This window comes from Branchiostoma lanceolatum, chromosome 4, assembly GCF_035083965.1.
Source record: "Branchiostoma lanceolatum isolate klBraLanc5 chromosome 4, klBraLanc5.hap2, whole genome shotgun sequence".
Lineage (NCBI taxonomy): Eukaryota > Metazoa > Chordata > Leptocardii > Amphioxiformes > Branchiostomatidae > Branchiostoma > Branchiostoma lanceolatum.
The window spans coordinates 9,544,707-9,570,261 of record NC_089725.1 but is presented as its reverse complement, the minus strand read 5'-3'; the positions used below and the strand labels follow the sequence as shown (position 1 = coordinate 9,570,261).

Sequence of the window (25,555 nt, the reverse complement as noted above, 5' to 3'; positions counted from 1 at the left end):
GTTTACATTTCGACTGACAGCATTAACCTAAACACCTAAACACGATTTACATGAGTACAACAATACGAGTATATCGTTACCATTATGATGGTACATTTCTAACTGATATGCACCACACAAATTAATGACTCTGGGCCGGAGAGATGACATGTTTTATGCATGGGTACTTACGCCACCATAATTACGTTTTACGTAGGTAAATCATATATCGCCCCCCTTTTTCGCATATTAATGATTGGATCGTCATACCCAAGAGGGCTACTAAGCCGATGATATGGCATAATATCAATTCAGGCATACGAACAATTACATAGGTCACACAAAGAGCATAGCAACTTGATACGATAAAAACATCAGAATATTTTATTTATTCTTTTCTGAGTCAGAAAAATGCTAAAAGGTCGAGCATCCATTGATATTTTTCACAGTTAAAAGCATTTCATATACACGTACACATATATGATATTCATAAAATTTCATTCGCCAGGGGAGTCATTAAAATGACTGACAGGGTTATACAATCAATATGCTGTAATTGTCTCATAAATAATGAATATATTAATCATGGCAATGACATATATTCTAATTCACGCTGCGATAGATATGTTTACAACGATTTCACAGCAAAACATATAAGTTCATTACAAACATAGAAATACCGTAAGCCGCGTACACGTACACCCGTGTTTTGGGGGAGGGACTTAGAACGATATGTAAATGTTTAACAGCTACGACTTCACGTCCACAATTATACCAGTCCTGTACACATTAACATAAGGCTGTGATTACTACAATATATTAGAGACGAAATCTGGTGAAAATCTCAGACATAAAACGCTTAGTACGCTTCCCACATACGTCCATTTGTAAAATCCATCATTTTTCCAGTAGAATATATGTCTGCAGGATCTTCGGTAAAGTGAGACTCCTGGCTCCCTCCGGTAGATAACGTGGTCCAAGGGCAGCTCTCACAACCAGTCTGCAATGTTCAACTAAACTTAGAGTTCCCCTTAGATACTTCCGTAACGGAGAAAACACTGCATGTTCTGGTAAGACCCGCAGGAGCGTAGCTTGGTAACTGTTTGGCGGAGAGGCTTCAATAAGCGCCTGTGCACAGTCCAGGTACCTGGTGTCCAGTTGCACAGGTATTCTTGGATCCACCGGCGGCGGACCTCGCACGCAAACATCTAGGGGCGTGGCACCAGTGGCGTCCGTTAAGGTGGGATCCGCCCCGTACCGCAACAGAACGCTGACGCAGGGCAGGCTGCCCAGCTCCGCCGCCTTGTGTAGAGCAGTGCGCTGCTGGTCTAGGTGACAGCTACGCTGGTTCACATAGTCTGCTAGTCCCCTCACCTTTTTACTGTGCCGTAGAATGAGTTCCACCATCTCCGGCTGTTCCCGCGACACGGCGTGGACAATGGCAGGACAACAGTTGCCTCCGTCCTCAAGGACCTTCCCGGGGTACTTGTCGATCAAAGCACGGACGTAGTCGTGGCAGTAATCCGTGATGGCCAGTCGTAGCGCCTCGCTGGGGGTCAATTCACGGTCCTCCTCATCCTCCCAAAAAAACTCCTCTTCCTCTAGAGTCAGGAGGTGGAGGGGGCGCTGGTGGAAGGGTATCTCCTGGTGGGTTAGAAGCATCTTGTTCCTGGTCTTGTTGTGAGTGTATGACGAGGAAGCGCTTAGACAACGAGCTCCCGGACGATTAGACCAGCAATGGTTTCCACTATGTAAATATTGTGTGAAGACGTCATCCTCGGATAGAGGGGCGTCCACCAATGAGAGCCCGGCTAGGGCAGCAGGTGCATCGGAGACCCCGTCCTGTGCCATGCCTCGCTGAACACAGATGCGGGCACGAGATTAGACGGACGATACCAAATACAGAACCGGGCGGGTAGCAACCGGACACTTGAAACCAGCGCGTGCAGCCCTTATCCCAACAGCCAACAGACCGTAAATGGATAACGCTCAAAATAGCACACAGACGACGCACGATAGCGAGAAGTAGTCGAAATTCACCGAGATGAAAATACTTGCTGGTCTCTGGTGACGTCTTTCGCACAAGCTCCTTCCCTTTCCATCAGAAGACGCTACAAATAGTAACTTTGTTGTCAATAATATAATCCGATGATAAAGACAGGTAAACACGCCATATTGGAAGGCGATTCGAAAGATAACGGTTGTGGAGCGGTTGCTAAGGTGGAAAAAGAACACATTACGTCATTATCACCACCGTTCCAAGTGTTCTGCGTCCATCATACCTGTAAAGCGTTGTAGAATATGTCCAGCGAAGGGGACAAGAAATCACAAGAAATGTTACCTGTGCACCCCACGCGCAATAGATATAAAGGCTAATACTAGTAATAAAACTAAAACTAGATAAGGTGTGCCCCAAGAAGACGCGGTTGCAGGTGACTTAAGGAAGATCGCTGTTTTTCTTTTCTATTGCAATCCAAGAAGCCATGGCCCTTGATTGATAACATTTTCATTGAAGAAAATTTGCATAATCTGGGTACCGGGTATTGAAGAGGGCCCAATCGCACTACTAAGATGACAGACACACACACACACAACACATGAGAACGAGGTTTTTCAGACCATTCTGTCGTCTGACGACCCATTTCAGTGATGAAGTTAATTAGCCACATATTAGATGTTGTTAGTTGATTAGCTAGCTTTAGGTGTTGTTAGTTTTCACACGTCTTTGTTTGAGGCGTAGTTTGTTAGGCCAGTTGTCGACAAACCGTCCCGCCCATTTCTCTCAGACAACACATCACAGACGATATCCCAGTTGTCGTTAATTAATCACCTATAATTGGACATATGTATCTTTACAATGCTGAACAACTGTGAACGTCATCTTGTTGTTTTGGATAAAGACTACCTTTTAAATAAGTTGTCTACATTATCAAACGACAAACTGCAATAAAATTTCATCTATAGTTCCATTCTTTTTCCATCTATTCTTAATTGTAATAAAATTTACTGGCATTTGAATTACTGTGTGGAAAACGTGTAGGAGGGTCTAAAATTATCAAATTGTTACTAATCTCCACAAATAAAGTTAACAACAAAATGTAGCATACACGACAAACCGACCCAAATGTTATGGGTCTCGAAGGGGGGAAACGTGATACGTTTGAAAGGAATCACAAACTAATGTTAACATACAGCATAAGTATGGGAATGCTAGAAAACGAAAGGAGGAAAGACTACTGGTAAAATTAATTAAACAAGACCACAGCATGTCTAGGACCAAAGATACAAAAACGGAAGTTCTGCTGCAGTATCAAGGTCAACCACCAGTAGGTCCATACCAAATATCATCACAATCCATCCAGAGGTTCTTAAGATATTTCGCCGGACACGCACGCACACACAAACGGATCAAAACTATACCTCGATTTTTCATGGAGGTAATGGACTAATGAATTAACGAAGGAAGGAATCGTTGTGGAACGCATAGGTAGGTATCGTGGGATTGATGACGTAAACGTCTCTTGTCGTGCCCTACAAAGAACAAGTCATTGTTACGTCACACAAGTCATTGTCAAGTTGAAAGTCACCTGACTTGACCCGTAGCAATATGCACCAGAACAATCTACACAAGGCCATTGTTACATAGCGTTGGTCATTGTCAAGTTGAAAGTCACCCAACTTGACCTGTAGCAGTGTGCACCAGATGTACCATGGCCACAGCCCAGGTGCACCACGGCGGCCGCTTGTCGCACCTGTACGGCCCCAAGAGGAGAGACCCCGCGGTCAAACTTAAGAAGGTTCTACAGGGAGACAACGTGCTGAGTAAGGACGGGCCGTTTAGTAAATGCCGCACAAGATGGAGCACCACCTACAGCGCCGACTACTGGGTACGTACGGGATTGCATGTTGGGGTAGTTTTGGCGTTGGCTTTCTAGATCTCCGTACCGCGTGACAAAAGCTAGTTTGCTTTTTCTTGATACAATATTGTGCACATTGCGTATGCCTGATGCTTATTCATACACAGTTTTCAACAACAAAAAACTCGTCAGGTACGCTGGTAACATATGATGGTTATGATTTGACACAAAGTAACCATAGTAACGGTAGTGCAAGTTTTGCATGTGATAACATGTTAGCGACTTTACACGCCTACTGTGCAAGCTACCTAAACGCATTATATAAGCCTGAGTTTTGGTGAATGGATTTGTGTCAAGCATTTGATTGGATGGATGTGATTGATCACATTAGTCACATAGACATCAACAACGTTGGTTGGGAGAGCACGTTATGACGTCACAAAGCATTGTTCGGTTACGCTTACCGATTGATCTGTCCTTGGTGCTGACGTAACTTTCCTTTGTAGTTATTTGTTCCTCTTCTCGCAGAACTTTCTACTGCGGTGGAGCATCCATCCGACATGGACATCACACAAACAGGTACCTTTGCGTTAAATGTTTCCTAGGTCTTTTCACAGATTGGCATCCTTCCATTGTTGGTTTTTAGGCCACAGCAAGTAAAGCTTGTATGGATGATATCCGCGCGCGCAATGATTTTCGCTTGATTTAAAAAAACCACAAGTGCCAAATGCATGGAATGCAGTTCAAAAAGTATGTTATCACCGTGTAGTTTTAATGATACTAGGCTACCATACCTTTGTAACTTTCTGCAATTAATGCAAGAATACAGGAATTAAAGCCCTGTTGTTTGTGATACCATGCTTTGTCGCTTCAATTCTTGTTAACACACGTATCCATGTCTCTATTTTAAAAATTTAGTCACGTTGTTTTTTGCCTATCTTGTTTTTTTCTAGCTCTCGCATTAGATTTGGAGTCCGCAGTGAATGTCATCCATAGAATTTACTTGCCGTGGCCTCACTAAACGAAATTGTTGTCCCTACAGAGCGCCAACTTGTAGCACCGACAAGTCCTTTTTATTCTTTTTTTACCTACATGTAATTGACATGTACGTTACGTGGTTCTATTTGCACAGAATGAGACTCACTTCCAGCTCGGTTCAGACAGTATGAAACCGGTGACGTATGTAGCCTCCGAGTTTTCCCGAAGACCCGGGCGACAGGTATGTCGGTCATCTTCGGTTTTTATCGATTATTATTTTTTCTTTGCTTTCCACCAGTGAGGCACGTATAAGACAAAATCAGTGCTCGTAACGTGACACCTTTGACAACATTGTCAAAAGCATCAAATGTCAGTGCAACTGTCACATCCACCGAATATTACCAGTAAGATCTTTTTTTCATCTTTTTCTTTGTTTTTCATGTTTTTCTTGACAGCCTCCACCTTTCGACCCAGGGGCGGGAAACAGTATACCGGTACGTAGTACTGCATTGGTGATCACAAGGGAAGCACACGAAATTGAATGCATGCAGATTGTAACGAGAGGGGGAGGGGGCTATTATGCCAACGTTGCTTTTGACATTGACCTGTATGGCACATGTACAAGTAGCCACAAGCTGATGTGATCTATATTTTTCCGTTCACTAACCGCTGAAGAACATATTCTATTGAGTACAGAGCTAAAACTGAGATCCAACACAAAAATTAGCGCATCTTATACTGAAAAAGTATACATCATTCCCTTCTTACCTACTTGTATACGGACAGACTGGTAGATCAACAGTTTACGATTTTTTCACAGGACATGAATCCGCAGTTCACCAGAGACAAACCGCTGGAAACGTCCGTGTACAAGACCTCATTTACTGGTGTATGTAAAACCCACTTGTTTCAGACACTTTCATCCCCATGGTTGCACACTGTATATCATTACTTATGAAGGCAAAAACGCCACTCTAGTAAGAAATTACCTATTAGTAAACTGCATGATTATGAAGTGACTACTGTTTGTTTGTTTTTTTGTTTGTGTTTTTTTGTTTTTTTGTTTTTTTGTTTTTTGTTTGTTTGTTTGTTCCAAATAGGAGGGGATTTAGGTAGCATGATAAATGCCGTTTTCATAGTTGGGATGAATAGAATAGAATGTATCAATCGCTATAGATATTCTTGTAAGCAAGTCAGATTGTGAAAAAATGAGGTCACAGTACATCGTTATAATTTTCTCGCAGGTCGACGCCAAAGAAAAGGATCTCTCTTCCGAGAAACTTTTCCGTACGAACTGGAACAAGTACCAACGTACGACACACTTCAAGTTTGGAGACGACTGTGTGCAGTGAGTATGACATTATCCAGTTGCCTGAGTAATTATTTTTGGCGTATCTTACTACCTGGATGTCTAACTTTCATCAACGTAGTATGACATTCAATACCCCTTTCATATTTTTCTGATTACCTTTAGACTCACTCATACATTTAGATAGATAATATATATATAACGATAAAGTTCAGATTCTCCCGCAAAATCAATGCAGCTGATAATGTAAAAAAAAAAACTCACTTGCCGTTTCTACTGATATCTCGAGTCTGCAAAGATGACATGACTTCAATTAAACTGGATAAAAAACCGCTTCGTCTATACAATCTTTCAACGCGCTGTGTAAGAGAGTTGTTTGGCCTCTAAAGCTTACGAAGCATGGATAACGACTGCGATAATGGATAACGATTTTTGATGTTCCAATATCTTTGGGCCTGTATATATTGTTGTATTGTTTACATATATGTTCTCTGTGCCCAGCCACTGAGAGAGCAACCTTGGTAAAAAAAAAAAAACAGAAATAAATAGATAAAATGATTTAAAAAAAAACAAATATCCATGCTCGGATTCTCTCTGTATCTCTCAGGTTTAAAACGCTCCCAGTTAAGACAAACGTCGCGACGGTTGATCAGATGAGAGGACCCCTCCGCCTCCCCAGCCTCACGCCCGCCAGTCTACCCGTGTCCTCCATCTTCAGACCCAAAGATCGCGAGAAGAGCGAGAGTTTGATGTCCACATACAAGAATCACTACAGCCGCCGCGAGAAGGAGAAGATGTGATACAGATGAAAGTGGTGATTCGGGTTGTCAAAACAATAAAGTTTCAAAACTTAAATTTGACCCAATGTATACTTTCTTCTTAATGTTGTGTCTGTCTTAAGCTCATCTATGGTAAAAAGGCAAACAAATAAAAGCTATACGTTTGCAGTAAATCACATACTAGCATACAGTTTGGGAACCTGTTAAAAAAACGAAAGAAGGAATAACTGAGTAAACAAAACAAAAGATACAAAACCGGAAGTTCTGTTGTAGTACCAAGTTTAGTCACCAAGGGGCCCGTAATCGACATTAACCTTCGTCTTTCCAGACCTACTCCTATACCAAATACCATTTCAATTCGTCCAACGGTTGTGACATTATGCTCACCACAAATATCCACAAACACACAGATAGACACACCCAAAACAATACCCCCATTTCTCATGGAGGTGATGAAGGCATGAAGAAATTATTTGAATCGTTTATTCTTTTCAAGCATGCAAACATCGTAGTACGTATGCTTGAGGAACTAGGTCTCTTGTCCATGCCCTGCACAGAACAAATTGTACAATTAAGGCCATTGTTACGTCACACACGTCATTGTCAAGTTGAGGGTCAACTAACTTGACCCATAGCAATATGCACCAGAACAATTTATACAAGGCCATTGTTACATCGCGTACGTCATTGTCAAGTTGAAAGTCACCCGAGCTGACCTGTAGCAGTATGCACCAGATGTACCATGGCCACAGCCCAGGTGCACCACGGCGGCCGCTTGTCGCACCTGTACGGCCCCAAGAGGAGAGACACCGCGGTCAAACTGAAGAAGGTTCTGCAGGGAGACAACGTGCTGAGCAAGGACGGGCCGTTTGCTTTCACGAAGTGCAGGAGCAAGTTTAGCACCACCTACAGCGCCGACTACTGGGTACGTGCGGGGTTGCAGGTCGGGGTAGTCAGCACTGGCGTTCTGGAATATAACACATTTCAGTGTCAAACTGCTAGCCTCCACCAGACCGTCCTACGGGGGTATGGATCATAGAATTCGGGAAAAGGGAAGTAATTGGTCTGGAGAGACAGTCCGCGGTAAGGTTTACATTTCCCCCACCACCGGTCAAACTGTATGGTGGCCAAACTCCCCTGGCAAGTTATATTCCCTATATAGCCAGCGTAGTTAGTCTGGTAGAGACAAAATGCAACTTATTATGCGATCAACTGTACACACCATCTAAACGTGCCATCAGCCCTATTGGATTTGTTTCAAACAGCTTATGATTAATGGCCACATAAATATCAACCACATTGGGTAGGATATCACGTTATGACGTAACAAAGCATTTTTCAGCTTCCTCGTGAGTAGTTCTTCCGCTTATTGAGAGGCCCTGTCCTTGGTGCTGACATAACTTTCTTTTGTCGTGATTTTTTTGTTCCCCTTCTCACAGAACTTTCTACTACGGTGGAGCATTCATCCGTCATGGACATCACATAAACAGGTACCTTTGTTTTGAGCACTTCAAAACTTGCTTTGAATCTGGATAAAAAGTTATTTGTACACAACAATGTGTTTTATTCAAGACCGACATTTTGGTGACCGTCTGTCACGTTCCTCAGGGCAATTCTGACTGGTTCTGTTACGCACTACAATTAGGTGTCGCTGCTAATAGATGCAGTCTCAAGCGTATAATGATAATAATAATGATAATAATGGTTTATTGGTCAGAAATTACCCGTGCAATGGCAGCCAGTGCTGAAGTGCTGCAGGGTTTACAATCACATAATACACAACAGATACATATTTGATCCACACTTGCACTTTGTTTAAGTGGCGCAAGGGTCTGGGCGGCTGCCATTCGGCGCCAGCAGGTGACCTCAATAAGGCCTTCCCCAACCGAAGGCAGGTACCCATTCATACCTGGATGGACCGAGGAAAGTGGAACCCGTGACCTCTCGGTTCTGGGTGAAACACCCTACTGATTGCGCCACACGATGCCACGCATGAATGGTATGACTACTTTCATACAATAAGATGTAATCAACAAAAATGTCTTTCTGGTCAGAACGCCACCAACTTGCGGCTCGAGCGCCACGATCGTGACGTCAACACGAAGAACCGGTCCCTGGTTCAGGAGTCCTACACCAACAAGGGCCCGTACCAGCCGCACTATGCCAGGGAGGACAGGACATGCAACATGCCGGTGAATACTTTTTTGCTCGAAGAATTCTTAAAGGCAACCAAAGCAATATTAGGGCAAAAAAAATGGAAATAAAAAAATGCTAAATCTTTATGGTACTGACATTGTCTAACTTTGTTTAGCACATTTGCGTAATAACTTCACACTTTCAGGATTTTAAAACCGTGCAAAACGTGCACGTGCCGTACGATGATCCCCTTAGTTTTGCGAGCCTACAAAAACCCCGGCCACGATTTTTAGTGAGTTCTCACATCACAACAACGTCGTATTTTTGCATCATGGACGTTGCTATACATTGTGTGTTATTTGAACTAATCATGTATGAATAGATTGACTCTCAAAATCCGATTTTCGGGCCCTAATATTGCTTGGGTTTCCTTTAACGCTAAGGAGGTTTAGAATGTCCAGAAACTTTTATGAATATAAATACAGAATACAAATCATATGGCCAAGACGCCAAGTGCTCCTTGTCTCTTTTTTTGTTATATATATATGCCATATGTGTTCACTGTTACTTCTCTCTTCCACACAGGACTTTAACAAGGACTTCCGTTCCAAAGAAGAGGATAGCAACAACACGTCCTACTCCAAAGCGTACAGCGCAAAGGTTGGTTGGTATGGTAGTTACATATTTTCCTTTGTTAACCTTTATTACTCTGAGGTAGCCGTTTGGCACCCGATTCCCTAATGGTTACAGAGTTAGGCTGCAGGGAGAAGGTTTAGATTATGCAAATATCTTGTTATCGTGGCAAACACAACCTTTCTTTCAAAACCCTTTTAAAAGTTGAAACCTGTTGAAAAATAATGTCATACGAAGGCTCCAATTTCCCCTTACAGACCCTAGAGCGTTTTCAAAAGACACACAAAGGCCTCCATGGAGAACAACTGCGCAGGCGCCAACAGAAGACAGCGTACCTTCGCAAGACCCACTTCAATCTTGGACTCGATGGCGACAGGTAGGGAGGTCAAAGTTCATAATGTGTAAATCGTAGCTGATACTGTCTTGACATTTATGTTCTTTAAATTATGTTTTGCCTGTCTTACATTCTTTATTGAGAGAGAGGAGAGACACACATTTGAAGATCCCACAGCGCTTATCGAAAAGAGTAGGGGTCCTTCCCGGTGTGAGTGGATCAAACCTTACAGTCAGGTCTTACGCAGTTTGTACCTTCTGTAAAAAACTAGTGTGTTACGCCTAAAGGTAGTTTACCGGTTATACGAAACAAGCAAATGATATTGTTTTTCTCGTCAGTCACTTCAACACAGAGACAGAAGCTTCTTACCAGACCTCCGCCAAACCGCGTCGTCGGGGGAAGTCTGCACGGGCGAAGTCGGCCCGTCGCGCCGGCGGGACAGCGCCACCAGAGCGCGGCACGACCAACACCACAGCCGGGCAAGCGAACAAACAGTCGCCGGGAGAGGGGAAGAAGAAACACCACCGTCCGAGCTCCCGCGTTCCGAGCGGCAGACGACTGAAACCAGTCCACCCGGCAGGCATCGTTACTAAGGTGTACAAGGACTACAGTCATGTCATACCCAGGCCTAGGTATCTACAACTACGTCTTTTGTAACAAGTCGTTTTTGTGAAGAAAAAAGTTTTGAAGAGGTTAGCAAAGGAACATATAGTTCTTGGCACATTGGCACACGAAATCAACGCGTGTCCTCGTCAGGGGCACGACGCACTTTATAATTTAGACAATAGAATTGCCAAGAGGCCCGGTGGGCGTCACCCCACCGTCAAGTGACAAAAGTCGTGTAAAGTATCTTTTCCAAGGGCAGCATCGAGGCATGTCAGATGATCGAACCCCGGACCTATATGTTCTTAGCCAAACGCTCTAACCATTATTCCACACGATGCCATTCTCCTTTTGTGAAGTTGGAACCATGTCCGTTAGGATGATGTGTGGTAGCCTGGGTGGCATCCTAGTTAGTTTTCCGGCGGCCCTCATACTCTCCGCTCGTGGTAGCAGAAAGCTAACTAGGATGGCACCCAGGCTAGATATGTGTCCAGTTTGGCCATCTGCATCTATCGTATCTGTACATGCTTCCTTTGACGCATCCTTGAAATGATGACATATGCAATTGAAGGCCAAGGTATCTACAGCTACGAATACGTCTAGAAGTACTGGTGGTTTCAATGCTTTAACTAGAGATTAGATTTTTTTGCGACGCCTCATGTTGTGAAGTTGAAATCATGTCCGGTTGAATGACACATGGAACTAACCGTGTTGCTGGTAGGGATGAGACCTGCGCGGCGCCGGACCGCTCCTGTAGCCCCGCCATGCAGCTGAGGAGCGCCATGAGGACGGAAGCCTGCAGACTGTCCCGCCTCCCGCCCGACCCGAACTCCACAGACATGCTCAAGGCCTTCACACAGTATGACAAAGATGGGTGGGTACAGTATTTTTTTTGGATCACCTTATAGTGCCTAGGGGCACTTAGGGCAGCAACTGTTTCAGCAGCAGAGTATATCTTTACAGGGAGGGCTCGATGGACCTCCTCCAACATGGGACCCATATCTTACGTCCTTTCGGAAAGACGGGTGTAGCCCAAACTGAGAGGCTCTTCCCCTGAACAGGGACCTCCCAGAGGTAAGTGCGTATGATTTGGGATCTTCCAGTTACCAACTAATTGCCAAATTGGAGCCAGTGGCTCACATGTGACGCTGCCACACAGGGACATCTCTAGGTATAGTATTTACTCCTGCTTAAACATGAACTTATAGCCTTCTAGTCGATCGCCCGTAAAGATACGCTTTCGCAGTAAAGAAAATGATGTATGTTTGTTCCCGATTCAACAGCGTAAGTGCGTTTTTTTCCTCAGATCTGGATTTATAACGAGAGCTGACCTCCTGAAGGCGTGTGTCCAGCTGTTTGGACGGGGTTTCACGGAGGAAGACCTGGGCAGACTGTTATGGGACGACTGCGTCACCGAAGCCGGGACAGTCGACTACGTCCTGTTCCTAACACACCTTACAGGTACGTGGCTACAGTGGCCACGCGGTTTGTAAAGGCTAAAGTGTTTTTTTTTTACCGGCAAGATGATCATGATAGGCGATATTCGTACAATGTTTTACCGACCTATCGGTTCAACCTTAAGCACACTGCTGTACTGAAGTAGCCGTTTGGCACCCAATTCTCTACTGGTTTACAGAGTTGGGCAATAGGGAGAATGTTAAACAGCTCTGTCCTTGGTGCTGACCTGTGTTCACTGCCCAAAACTGTAAGATCAATCTGGTCTGAAGACAAGTCAAACGCGGTAGTGCCGATACTTAAAAAAATTGAAACTGGTCCTCGGTAGTTAAAGGATCCGCCAGTAAGGCTTCGCCCAAAAGGAATCTTGGTTTCAAACCTTTTGTCAACCTTTATTTAACCTTGAAAGATTACAGTCTTCGGCCGAGTTCAAGGGAGGAGGTCAGCGGTCCTTGTAATATACCATCAGAAAATATAACAAAACAATTCTTTACAAAGATAACATTACAGTTACAACTTCCAATCTACTTTCCAGCGCTGTGGTCTCGCCTGAAGCCTGACGGCACGTATGTGAGCCTACAGCGGACGGACTACCGGCCACTGGGCGGGGAGGAGCGGCGAGACACCGAGGTGGACAGGATGGTGTGCAAGTTCGACCGCTTCAGGAACAAGTCGGACAGCCTGCGGCGGCAGTGGAGACCCGACCAGCCCGACGCGGCCGAAGAGAGCGACTTCGTTGTAAGTTTTTTTTTTTTTCAAAAAGATGCCACACTTGATCTCATGGGTTAAATCCTCCGGACGCACCAAACTTGATGTGATTACGTGCAAAAAAAGGAAAAGAAAACAATGCACAATTTCTTTGAGAAATCTATTGACAGACAGACAGACAGACAGACAGACAGACAGACAGACAGACAAAATGCACAGTTGCATAATCTCAACGTCTCCCTGTTTTACAAAGTAGCATTGAAACTTGGAGGTGATACCCCTTCAGAACCTGACAGTGCGCAGGAAGTCTCCAATCAACACTTCTAGCGGTAACATGCGATGGAAAGATGTCATTATTGGCTTACGATGCCATTGTTTTGTTTGTGAACTTTCTAAGTCAGTCTTGATTTCAAACGGATTCTTTAAACCAAATTGAAATAGTTTGCAAAACATTTAATCCCCTTTTTGAGCCTTTCACGATTTCCCCATTCAGAACGATACTGACATTTGGCAATTTCATGGTCGTTTTTATTTTAACCAGTTTTCTGGGGGCGGCCGGGAGCGGTACTGCAGATAAGGCTGTGATTCGGTACATAGTTCCTACCATGTAGAAATGTGGTATGTACAAGACGTTAGGCATAAATTCATATATCATATTCCAAAAAAGCTCCAGAAATCTTAAATGTATTTAGGATGACCTTTAAGACTTTTAAAACCACTACTTGACATTTAAAAAAGATTGACTTTTAGGCGCCACGCGTGGAGCTCATGCAACACCGTAGAAGCGCCACCTATATTCATGTACACATCACTTATTGTGCTTACTCAGAGTGGACATCATCCGCTTTCCCTGGACGCTTTGCCCTTTTATTCAACTGCTCACAATCATAATGTTGATATATATATCAGCTGCTCTTTTGATATATCGCAGTTGAGTCAGATTCAACTTCAGTAATAAATCATTGTACTTCTATCATTGATCAATCTAATGTTTGACTGTGTTTTTGTCCGCAGCTTGGCTACAACAGAGACCAGGTATTGTCGCTGTACGGGAAAGACTTCCCAAAGTTCCGTGCGCGGGACAAGCTAGGTTGCCAACATTCACACGCACCACCAGACGCTCAGGTAACGTTTGTCCACACTTTGATCAAATTTTGTGTTGTTTTTTCTTTACCTTCGCTAAGATTCTGAAAAGGTTAGGTTCATTTTCGGTGCCGTTTGTGGTTGGGTTTGTGACTACATTTGTTTGTTTGTAAACAGCATAACTCGAGAAGCTGTGGTTGGATCTTTATGATATTTGGTAGGTAGGTAGGTATCGGGAAAACAAACTTCAACTTCGATGTTGGGCTCTCTAGTGGCTATCTACGGTACTGCAGCAGAAGGTCCCGTTTTGATATCTTTGTAGATTCTTGTGAATGTCGTTTCAGATGTGGGACGTGATGCACCGCCAGCCCGGGCTGGGGCTCAGCACCACGAGTTACGACAGCACCTTGCGGAGTTGGCTTACCCCAAGAGTGGCCAGCGAGAAGGTAGGAAACGAAAAACATCAAACAGAACAAAAAATGCAGATAAACACAGAGAGCAAGGCAAAGGCCCAGACACAACTTGTTGATACGACTCGGGAATATCTGGCTATTTCATGAGATCGTGATTCTATGTGGTTTTTTTATGAATAAGTCGAAAGCTTTTAAAACCACTACGTACCGTAAGGTGAAAGCACTAGCTATTGTTAAGTTGGATAGTACTAATAGAGACGTTGCTATCTTAATAACTTCTCGCGTACTTAATGTGTTCTCAATTCACAGCTCCAGAAGAAGCGAGACTTCAGGAATAAGATGAAGGTATGTCGCTTCTTAAGGAGGTCAGTGTAACATAGAGACAGTGCTAGCAGAAAGCCGATACGAACGCGAAGGACTGAGGATGAAAAGAAATAGTTCCCATTTCATGCTTTTATGCAGCTGTGTTTAGAAAGCATTTATCGCTCTTTTAAATGGTGGGAAATGTAGCTCCTTTGTAGCTTATTCATTGTTCGGAATCATCCGCACCAGCGCCTTTGTTTTCATACCTGTTCGGCACGGAAAAGTGTCACCACGACAAATGATCGGCACGTAAAGCTTGGGTAGCAACGTGGTCTAACTACCGGGACAGTTCATTTTGGTACACTAGTGGATTTTAGCTTCTTTTTGAAACAGCGTAACCTGCATTGTTGTGTTGAAAACAATACCGTTGGACGTTCAAGATGGCGTTCAGTTTGTTTTATTTTTTATGCGTGCAAGCATAATCCCTTCTTTGACTTTCTTGTCTCACCTTTCGTCGAAAATACCGCAGTGAAATACGGACGGTCCCGTCATATGTCATTAGTGACCCATTGCAGTATTTACAATTGTAACAGTAGCTTATCCTAGTGTCGGTTCCTTAACACTACAGGATCTTATGGACAGCGCAAGTGTGGGGATGGGCTGCGACAAGGACGATAATGCCGACGATCTCAAGCGGTCTAGTAAGTACTACGAGCATACGTGTGTTTGGTTCTGTGGAAAATGTGAATTGCATCTTCGAACGTTTGGGAAAAAACCTTCCAATTTGTGTTGAAAATGTTCAGATTCTGCTTGATGTTGCTAGTTACTAAACGGGAGACTGCGTTTTAAATTCATTTTACAGCAACTAGAGAAACAAATGTAGCTATACGACTGTTTCCATCGTGGTCGGAGTTTAAGTTCTGCTGTATGTTATTTCATGTGTAGTTATGGGAGCGGATTATAAGACACCCCCGCCTGAATTCATGGTATCGCCCGTCGGTCCGCCAGTCTCCAAGTACCCGTTTTTAGACTTTAACTACCGACAAGGGGACAAGAACTACATGTCCTCTGAACATCACGTGAGTAGGGAATATCTTCTCATTTTACTCGTATCTATATTTCCATGCAAGGGAGTTTCACGGGAGGTATTGTTAGCTGTGATTTTACTGATTGGGAGATAAACAAAAGAGACCCTGGTTTGATCACGGTACTTAACCGGTCTCTGTGGTAAACTGGTGCTCTGTTATGTGACCATGGACGCTAATCTACATTCGACATATCTAACAAACTTCGTCTTTATGTCTCATCACCTCTCCTACAAGACGACCCTACACGTTTGTCCTATAGAAATGGTGACTAATTACTGTCCGGATGGATGATTGAACGAAGCTATATGGTCTATTCACAACCATACGGTCCCTTTTACTAGAACTCTTGATGACCTCTCCTTCCCACATATATCATTTTTGATCAGGGGTCTTTCCAGCCTGCACCTGGAGATGAGTACGCGGTAGAGAAGTTGCAACAGCGCCATGAGTTGGTTAGCGGTCGTGTGGAGGACTGCAGGAAGACTCACTTCGAGTTGTGGTCGGCGGGGGAGTCGCCGGGGGATCAGCCCGGCTCCGTGGCGAGCTCCTCCTACTCCTGGCCGACCGAGAACGGCTCCGAGCCGCCCGCGGGACGCGTCACCCTGCCTTCCAGGTTCGTCACAAAAACAAGCATTCATTCGAGAATTTTTATTTCTCGTGTCAAACTTCTTCGGCTTTTGCCTCTCATTACTAATCAGCAGTACCAATTTGAGGTATTTTTTTCCTGTAACAATATCGTTTTGCTTATATAGAATACCTAAAGTTATGCTTGCATTTTTCCAGGGAACGGGATCCCCTTCACGCTGTGCTGAAGAAGGCAATCCTCCCCGCAGATCCTGCAGTCACTGGCAGGCTGGATAAGGAAACGCTGCAGTGTATATGCAAATCGCTAGAAGTCGCTACTGACACGGAGAACTTTCAGACCATTATGAAAGAGTACGGTACCCTTCCTGTTATTCTAATGATAATGTGACGTAAAAAGCACGAATTGTGCATTTTAATGCTTAGGATAGGTACGATTTTTAGTAAAATTTGGTCTTTTGAACAGTGATTTCTAATTCAGCACCAAGGAGAGATCTGCTCAAATCACAAAACTTTTTTCACACCAAGGTGCCAAGTGGGTGAGAAGGGACTCGTTGACTACAATGAGTTCATCTGGCGACTAGTAGCTGTACCGACAGACAAGGACCGCCAGGGGGCGTCCCCAGCTGCATCCACGATGCAGGGTGACTACACACCCTTGGAGCAAAGGAGGTATGATATACAGGGATTGTTGTTTCCAAAATGGTCAAGAGGTATCATAGGGTGGTTTGATTAATGAATGAATAAATGAATACCTTTATTGCACACACATACCCACTGGGTTCAGTACAGGTCACAACAGAAAACATAACAGTTTGCAAATACATGAGGTCCTGTGCCATATATTTTCGAGACTTTAATAGATACTTTTCTTCATCATATGTGGACTTGAACAATCTGTAGGATCTCAGTTCCTTTCTAGCTGATCCACCTTTGTTATCATTGTGTATTTCTTTTAGGAAATTTTGAAAGTGAACGTCTTTCAAGCGTTGATTGATGGAATTAATGATTTGGGATAAAGAGCAATGCCAGATGTAACCAAAACCACACTCCTCTAGGGACTTCCGAACTCCTATTTCATGCCCTAAAAGAATAAGAGTACTTTAAGAATAACTGCGTAAGTTAGTTTCCAGCAACATACAACATTAGTAGATATATCGACTAACATTATGACCTTGCCAGTCGTCTCACTTTTCAGTATGAAACTTTGAATTCTTGCGAGTGTCAGTGTATGCAATGTATTCATGTAGTCTCGGTTTGACTTAACTATAACGCTAGTTGTTAAGATGCTGAGTGATTTTTAAGTATAATTTTGCCTACTGCACCAACCTTGCCTTTCATGGAAAGAAAAAAAAAGAACAGCAGAATACGATTTGTGAAGCTAAATGTTACAACTTGTTTCCCAATGAAGGTTGACGTCAGCCCAGAAACGCACTGTTGAGAAGGTGGCCAAGCTACAGAAACCAGTACCCTCCCATCTCTTCCACACCGACCCTGACGGTAGGTTTGTTGATGTTGTTCACCTTGTAGTACTTAGTAGCACATAGGTTAGCAATATTTCTTGCTGTTTCTGTAGCAGGGCATATTTCTGAATGAAGGGGTTGCTAGCCCTTCCCCTTTAACGTGCTCAAGGCACCTCCTCAAACACAGGACCCCATTTTACGTCCCTTTTAAAAGACTGTTTCAGCCCCAACCAAGATGCCCTTCCCAGGATTTGAACTCTGATGGTAGGTAACATGCCGCTAATATGTACACACCAGAGGGTTCCAAACAGTCACATGGGAGATGAACTTAACCTTTAGCATGCTGAGCTCAACTTAATTACCAGGGTTTACTCCATCACTAAATCGAGCTACAATCTTAATTGGAAGAACACAATAGCAAACTTCTGACATGCACTTGTACACTGTCCAATATTATTTGCAATGCATGTTGCTACAGAAACATGATCTCCAAGCAGATCTGCACTGGTGGCAAATGAATACTGTTTCTGCCCATGGATACTGTTTTGCCACTGGTAGATCCGCTTGGAGATTAACAGAAACACAAGTGGACCATAGCGTGCTAAAGATTAAGATTAGTGTAGGGGATTAAAATATTGGCTCCATGCATGACTCTGGTCATCTAATTTCTACGTAGACAGACCTGGTAGAATGATTTGTTCTATGACAAAATACAATAAATTTAGGACTTTCTCTTTCAAAACCAGATTGCTTTCAAAACTTCACTAAAACCTTTTCACAAAGATTTTAGAATAAAATTGGTCATAAGATTGCGACACCTGAATCACACTAAACCTTTAGCACTCTGATGTAGTCGTTTGGCACACCAATATGTATTTGTTATGGAGTTAGGCAGCAGGGAGGTTTAATAGACAAAATCTATAATGAACATGTTCTGTGTGACCTAAATCTTCTACAATCAACGTTTGTCGCACATGTGACTTGTAGAGTAAAGGCGGCTCTAATGTATCAAAGACCTTTTACTTCAAAGCAGTGACGTCAAACCTTCAGGCCATAATAATGTGGAAAAGGATGAAAGACAGTTGGACTTTGATGTCAGGGAGAAATTATGTTGTCTTCAGGGGAGTTAGATATTCAATCTCGTTCGAGACCATCACTCCTGATATGATTATAACAAAGATATTTCTAGAAAAATGAGTCAGGTAAGGCATCTGTACATTATGAACTACTAGTACCATTGACTGAATTTCTGTAGCTTAATTGGTAGCAGTCTCACAGTTGAGCTTCTGGTTTCGGGAAGGGCATCCTGGTTGGACCTGTATTCATATTTTGGAAGGGATGTAAATTGGGGGTCCAATGTTCGAGGTGTTTAATAATAATTACTCAGATGGGCATCTACTGGCTGTACTTCAGATAAATAATAAGAAACAACCCCTATAAAACAGCACAACTCCTTCTCATATCTGCTTGGAGAAAAGACTTGTTCCCAGCAACTAGGCATGTGATTTGAACCTTCATGAACAAGTTTCTTTTGTACAAGTAACAAATTCTATGCCGCACTCCTCACATAGATTTTGTAACACTATAAATTGATTCTCATCAAGTAACATCTACATGTTCTAACATAATCCCACTAGGGTACATAATTCTGCCACCTTGAAAAGATATGTCCAACCCAACACCCCAGTATAATGCACTCCTAATCCAAACTGTGCATACCTGGGGGTGCTGCAGTAGAGCTCTCTCAAACCCATTGTTTTTCAAAGTGGTGGATTTATGAAACCCGGCGGATTAATGTTAACGGAGGTTAACAGCTAAACCTGATAATCGTGGTCTGTTAAACAGCTAATCCATTTTTTTCTGCCCTTCCCGACCTAGTTACAGGTCCCTTCCTAATGAACCCATTAGACAAGTCTAACTTTTGGGATGGAATGAAAGAGGCCGGATTTCTAACTGATGTCATTGCAATTATCTGGGACAGTGAAAACGCCAATCACAGCCATTACGGCCTAATTTACTTAAAGGGTAGATAATTTGTCATAATTGGGCTTGATGGAATCCCTTGTTAGCAACTTTGTAGTAGGGCTATGATTACTGAACAGGGGGCATTAAAGATGGCCTAATCAGTTTAGTATCCTCACTCTATTTCAATGGGGGAATCTCCATAAATGTTGAGTATGGTATTACATGCTCTTCAGTAAAAGTAGCCAACAAGTCTTAGAGCTTTTGACATTTAGTTTTCCAACTGTTACATGATTGGCAACTGTCTCATTTTTTTGCAGTGGGTCCTTTCCTGTCGACCACGGCTCGAGACTTCACGACACCGGGGAAGGCGCAAAGTTCCAACCAATCACAGCAACGGGTCAACTAGTTGGAGTTTGATACAGATGCATTAAACCAGCTGCTTGCCCTTTTCGCAAGGTCTTTTACTTACAAAGGAGTAAAAGGATGAATTGAATTGCAATATAATCTATCAACAGCAGGTGTAAACTGTTTATAACAGTAATTACTAAAGTGTACAACTTTGTTTTGTTCATAATATTCACTGAATGATTCTATGTCTGATCTGACAATCACATTCTGTGTAATAGAGACTAGCTGAAAAACTTTGCTGCTATAGACTTGAATAGTCTTATCATGTAATACTGAAATTTAAAACCAAGACAGAACTTTATGCAAAAATGTTATATTTGGTCAGAGAAAGTATATGAGCACAGAACTAAGTACAAATAATAGCAATTCTCACAAGATGTACATGATGTGGAAAAACATACCTTTACCATAATAAAGTATTGTAGAGCTTCAGTTGAAAGATTGTGCAATATCTTTGAGGCAATCAATACACTAAAACTTGTACATGTATCTTGATACTAAGTGGCATACAGTAATGCAACCATAAATACAGCAAAATTACTTAGAAATTGTTAACGTTTTTCCTAGTTTTGTTATAAGGTAATGTTACAATGATGAAGTACAAAGTACAAAAATCTGTAGTATGAATGCTTTACAAATGGTAACTTCTCCAGTGTATCATACTTAGATGTATCAAAATCTGGCAAGACAAATAACTCTCTGTTAATTTTGTATATTAGGAAAGGCAAATGTTTTATGTATAAACTGAAGTTGTATCTGTTCATTTCATATTCAATTCATGTCAAGTTAGTAGTGGTAAGACCTGATGTAAAATCTCTTGCAACAAAACTCGGGACATACAAATAGTTAAGTATGAGGTCTAAACTTACAGATACACCAGAATGATACAACAACTGCTTTTTTCAACTCCACTATATACAACTTATTTGAGTGGCAGTATACCAGTTCACATTAGTCTATAGATACAATGTAGTAAAGCTGCTTTTGCAGAGACTTGAATAGCTGCACACCATCACCAGCACAAAATATAGGCATCTGAGGTAGTAAAATATACCGTACATATCAAACGACAATGTACTTACGTCATATATCTAATATAAATATTTCCACAGGAGACATTAGTCAGTACTATCAGGTTCTATATACAAGAACAGCCAACACCTTCATTAACATAAATTATCTGATTTGTGATAATCCTTATACAAATTAAATGAGTTGGTGCCACCCCAATTTACCTTCGTGTTTTTTTGTTTTATAATCGAAAATTTGCACAAATGCTTTATGAAGCGACATAATAATTTGTTAGTTCTCTCTATTGACAAAATCAAGGGGTTGAATTTGGAAGGTTTCATTGCACCAACTCTGCATAACAGAGGGGTTGAGAAGGAAAACTGAATATGGCATGTTAGAAAGTTATCAATATTCATCAATACAAACCTAATTTACAAGACTACACTTATGTAGGATGGTAACAACACTGTTACCATGATCTTTACAAGTACATGACTATACATTTCATTGGAAAAAAATTAAGAAAGGGCAGATTAAGGATGACAAATATCTAAGTATCCGGAGCACTATAAAAAGTGAAAGGATTACATTTGAGGATTATATCAAAATCGGTACAGTTGATTTACTGTAATTCCAGTAGAGTATGAAACTGATCACTTGTCTACAACATTTTTCTGTTAGCAATCCCACTTACTAGTAAAAATTGCTGAATTGGTTAAAAATATGTCCATATCAGGAACCTACTACAAATTCTGACTACTTTTGGATACATCAAAGTGAATTCCTGTAAAAAACTTCAGTCCTGCTTTGAATGTCATCTCAAAAACTTTGCACCAGTGTCCAAAAGCATTGTTTACTTCAACTTGAAGTATCTAAAAAACAGTTGACAGTTGAGGCCCTATACGATTGTATTGCCACCATGATTTGCTGCTTGAATTTCAGCTTGATCCTATATTTTCCACTGCAGTCTGTTGAGTGCCATGATTTGGGTGATCTCTAACTCTACAGATTACAAGAAGTAGTTCATATGTCAAAAGCTCACTTTAACCCTAAGATCACAGGTAACAGATACTGACTACAGCACTTTAAGTTTAAGATGGTAGAGGAAGGAAAATGTACATCACTGATACAGTATGCACTTCAATGTTAACACTTAACATCACAGTCTCCAAGCGTTTTACAGGAAAATTTCCACAGACTTGTTTTCCACATAAACTTTCCAGTCGTGAATGAGTATTGCTCCAGTCTTCTTTCTGGGATAAAAAGAAGGGGCCCAGTTGAAAGCTGATGCTAAAGAAAAACATTCTAAAGGATCTTTCTGTGTCTAACTTTCACAGACATGGAACTACATGTAGATGTCTTTTACAAAAGTTTTCCCCTAAACTTTTGCAGCTCAAAGAGTTTTAACACTCTTCGTCCTTGCTGCTTGTAATTATACCTGTCATCTGCTGACCTCCTGTGAACTACTGTCCCCTTCCCTGGGCACCCAGATGTCGGGGACATTTGATCTGTGATTTGGCACTGTTTCCTGGTTGTCCCCTTCACTCGCATCGTCATATTTTAGACAAGGCCGACTACTTTGTCCATTCTGCAGGATCGTGATTGCGTTCAAGTCCTTATCTTCGCACCGGTCCCTGTTTTGACGCACACTAACAATGGTCAACTGATCGGGAAGCTTAGAGCCTGCCCTGCCTTTTGGTGGCAGGCGCAAACTTCCGTTTACCGTGGTGATGGCGACTTGCGGCGTGTTTCCGCTATGTCTATATCGGGAGACTTTTTGTGACGTCAGTGGCTCCATTTCGTACGTTACAGAAGCGGTAGGCTGGTGGGAGTCCGACTTGACTATCTGCATTCCATCACACGGCAGGTGGCAGGAGGGGACTGAGATGTGGCAACAGTTACCCTCGGGGCCCAGCATGCGACACAGGCTCTGAAAGAAGAAGGTAGCGTAGCCCCAGCTGATGGTCATGACGAGCATGAGGAAGGTCCCCAGCTGGACGTACGACAAGACCGTCGACGGCATCATCAGAGCACCAGCGACGAAGGTGGTCAAGGCTGCCATCGTGATAGCCGAACCCATTCGGGAGAGAGAGAAGATGACACGAGATTCCCTATCCTTTTCCGGCGCCAGGCGATAAGCTACCCCATAGTGCACGGAAAAGTCCACAGACAGCCCCACTGCTACGGACATGATGACTGACTCCAGGATATTCAGCTCCCAGTTCAGCAAGACCAGTGATCCGACAGTCACAACGATTGTTCCAACAATGGACAAGATAGCATAGAGGCTGATGAGCACATTGAGTGTGGTGATGAACATCACAGCTAATGCAATGGCGACAGACAGGCCTAAGGCTATCAAGGTCCCGGTTGCAAGGTTATCCTGCAGGGCATAGTGGTCAAAGTAGCTGACAAACCATCCACGGGACATCGTTGCCGGTGCATTCTTCATCTCGCCTTGCATCCATGCTTCGACCTCGTGGTAAAACTTGTCCATGGTGTCGAAAGCAAGGGTGAACTTGTATTTGCTGTCAAACTCGATGATGAGACCCCTGATTCTGTCCTTCTCGTCAAACCTGGGCCCGGGGGTTTCCCTGTAAAACCTGAACCTGGGCATATTGTCGAGTTCCATGGTGGCCACCTTGATGCAGTGATTGAACACGTCTCGGGGATAGGGAAAGGCGTGCTTGTTACAGCAAGGGTGGAAGTCCTCTCCTGTCAGCTCGTCCACACACTCCCGGTCCATCCACTGTTGGAACAGCTCGATGAAGCAGTTGGTCAGCTGTGGCCCCGGGGTCGGCTGATAGAAGGACTGGTTTCTGAGACGGAGGCAGAATCCCTTCAGCCACTCCTGTGACGCTGGGCTTGTCACGTCGAACGTGTCATCGAAGAGGACTTTACCTCGGCTGTCCGGGTTCAGGTGATTTCCGTTATCCTTCGGTACGATGCCCCAGATCATAGTGATGGGGAGGTAGGCGTACTCGTTGTCTTGCGCCTTCTCGAACCAGAACTGCTCCCGGTGGACCATGTCGTACTGTTCGAACGGGTGGGACCGGCTGAAGACCTGGAAGTCCTTCTGGCTTGGAAGGTGGAGTCCGGGACTCACAAACAGGACGCAGAACCCTCCCACCATCATCCCCACGAACCACACCAGCCACACGTACCGGTACTTGATCACGATGCACGGGAGGAGCTTGTCGAAGAATATCCTGGACATCTCCGACAGCTCGTACTCGACCTTCCTGCCAAGGTCGCAGAAGATCTCCACGCAGCTCTTCTTGAGGGAGTAGACGTTGCTTTTCTTTTTGAAGGTGCAGACGTTGGCGATGTACTTTTCGTAGATGACGACGGTGGATGGGATGAGGGTGATCATGAGGATGAAGTTGGCCAGGATGGCGGTGCCTGCGTAGACACCGAAGCAGCGAATGGCCGTTATCTTACTGACAAAGTTGGCGTAAAAGGTGGCAGCTGTGGTGAAACTAGTCACGAACATGGACAAGGCCGCATGTCCCAGGGTCTCTGAGACAATGTCCACTAGGGATGACCCTGGTCTCTCCAGTTTACAGTGCTGCCAGATGTCACAGTACACAAACACGTCGTCCGCCCCGATCCCCACCAACAGGATGACAGTGGTGAGGTTCATGAAAGGGAAGAATGGGAACTGGAACACGAGGGTGTAGAAGAAATATGACACCACGAGCGAACTGACAATGGTGAAGACGGTCATGAAAGTGATGAAGGCAGAGCCTGTGTACAGGCGGATGATGATGATCACAATGGCCATAGCTATGCAGGGATACACGGTATCCATCCGGAGGTAATGCTCAAACATTGTGTACTTGATGCCAAAGTCTATGCCAACGATTCTCGTTACGCCGTCCGAAATGGTCTTCTGGTCGAACTTGTCCTGATAGATGTCCATCATTGCCTGGCCACTAGCGACGGGAACGAACACCATGGCGTAACGGAGGATGTCGACATTGGGTTGATTGGGGCTGAGGAAGTCCTTGTCTACGAGATAATGCAAGATGGAGTGCACTGCGTTGTACTCCACACACTGTGCCGGCACCCGAGGGCACCTATCCTGGTACGGCTCCCCTGCCTTCCAACAGTCCTGTTTCAGGGTGTTGTTGTGATAAAAGCCAGCACAATGCTTTAACCTGCCCAGAACTGCCTTGACGTCTCCCTTTGTGATGGCGCTGCAGGACTGTCGATTCTGTAGGAGCGCGACGTAGTTCCCCAGGGACCAGCTCGGACAGCAGTCGTCGCAGGAGGATGAGACGCACAGGCTGGGGAACTGGGCGTGGTCACGGACAAGGGTCTGCTCCTGGGAGCACATGGAGAGGATGGCCGGCAGGGTGAAGAGGTTAAACTCGTCGTGGAAGTTTCCCGCAGACTCGAACACCATTCGAGCATACTGCCTACCTGAAGAGAAACAAAATAAGAAAGATGCATTAACATGCTTTGA

At 43.6% G+C, this 25,555-nt stretch overlaps 5 protein-coding genes across 6 annotated transcripts in view; 3 read left to right on the top strand and 2 right to left on the bottom strand.

Annotated features, from left to right (window-relative positions):
* Positions 1 to 340: 340 nt before the first annotated feature.
* On the bottom strand, positions 341 to 1,914 carry LOC136432479 (ankyrin repeat domain-containing protein 9-like). The gene has a single exon (XM_066423794.1). It carries the CDS (start codon positions 1,828 to 1,830, stop codon positions 877 to 879), a length of 954 nt encoding a protein of 317 aa, XP_066279891.1. The 5' UTR covers positions 1,831 to 1,914; the 3' UTR covers positions 341 to 876.
* Positions 1,915 to 3,626: 1,712 nt separating this feature from the next.
* On the top strand, positions 3,627 to 6,983 carry LOC136432487 (uncharacterized). The gene is made up of 7 exons (XM_066423800.1): positions 3,627 to 3,866; positions 4,365 to 4,415; positions 4,969 to 5,055; positions 5,270 to 5,308; positions 5,635 to 5,703; positions 6,059 to 6,162; positions 6,731 to 6,983. Exons 1-7 carry the CDS (start codon positions 3,690 to 3,692, stop codon positions 6,921 to 6,923), a joined length of 720 nt encoding a protein of 239 aa, XP_066279897.1. The 5' UTR covers positions 3,627 to 3,689; the 3' UTR covers positions 6,924 to 6,983.
* A 567-nt stretch (positions 6,984 to 7,550) lies between these two features.
* On the top strand, positions 7,551 to 10,662 carry LOC136434156 (uncharacterized). Its single transcript, XM_066426921.1, has 6 exons — positions 7,551 to 7,827; positions 8,342 to 8,392; positions 8,957 to 9,094; positions 9,624 to 9,698; positions 9,929 to 10,047; positions 10,344 to 10,662. Exons 1-6 carry the CDS (start codon positions 7,645 to 7,647, stop codon positions 10,660 to 10,662), a joined length of 885 nt encoding a protein of 294 aa, XP_066283018.1. The 5' UTR covers positions 7,551 to 7,644.
* A 670-nt stretch (positions 10,663 to 11,332) lies between these two features.
* On the top strand, positions 11,333 to 20,515 carry LOC136432478 (uncharacterized). Its single transcript, XM_066423793.1, has 13 exons — positions 11,333 to 11,482; positions 11,915 to 12,069; positions 12,599 to 12,801; positions 13,786 to 13,896; positions 14,199 to 14,300; positions 14,577 to 14,612; positions 15,199 to 15,271; positions 15,516 to 15,649; positions 16,045 to 16,271; positions 16,442 to 16,594; positions 16,769 to 16,912; positions 17,652 to 17,740; positions 19,986 to 20,515. Exons 1-13 carry the CDS (start codon positions 11,373 to 11,375, stop codon positions 20,072 to 20,074), a joined length of 1,626 nt encoding a protein of 541 aa, XP_066279890.1. The 5' UTR covers positions 11,333 to 11,372; the 3' UTR covers positions 20,075 to 20,515.
* LOC136432477 (protein dispatched homolog 1-like) overlaps positions 20,374 to 25,555 on the bottom strand; it is a 25,091-nt gene continuing 19,909 nt past the window's right edge. For both annotated transcript variants that reach the window (XM_066423790.1, XM_066423792.1), the window contains one exon: positions 20,374 to 25,512. In XM_066423790.1, coding sequence (XP_066279887.1) covers positions 22,529 to 25,512 — 2,984 coding nt within the window. In that variant the 3' untranslated portion in view covers positions 20,374 to 22,528. The remainder of the gene's footprint in view (positions 25,513 to 25,555) is intronic.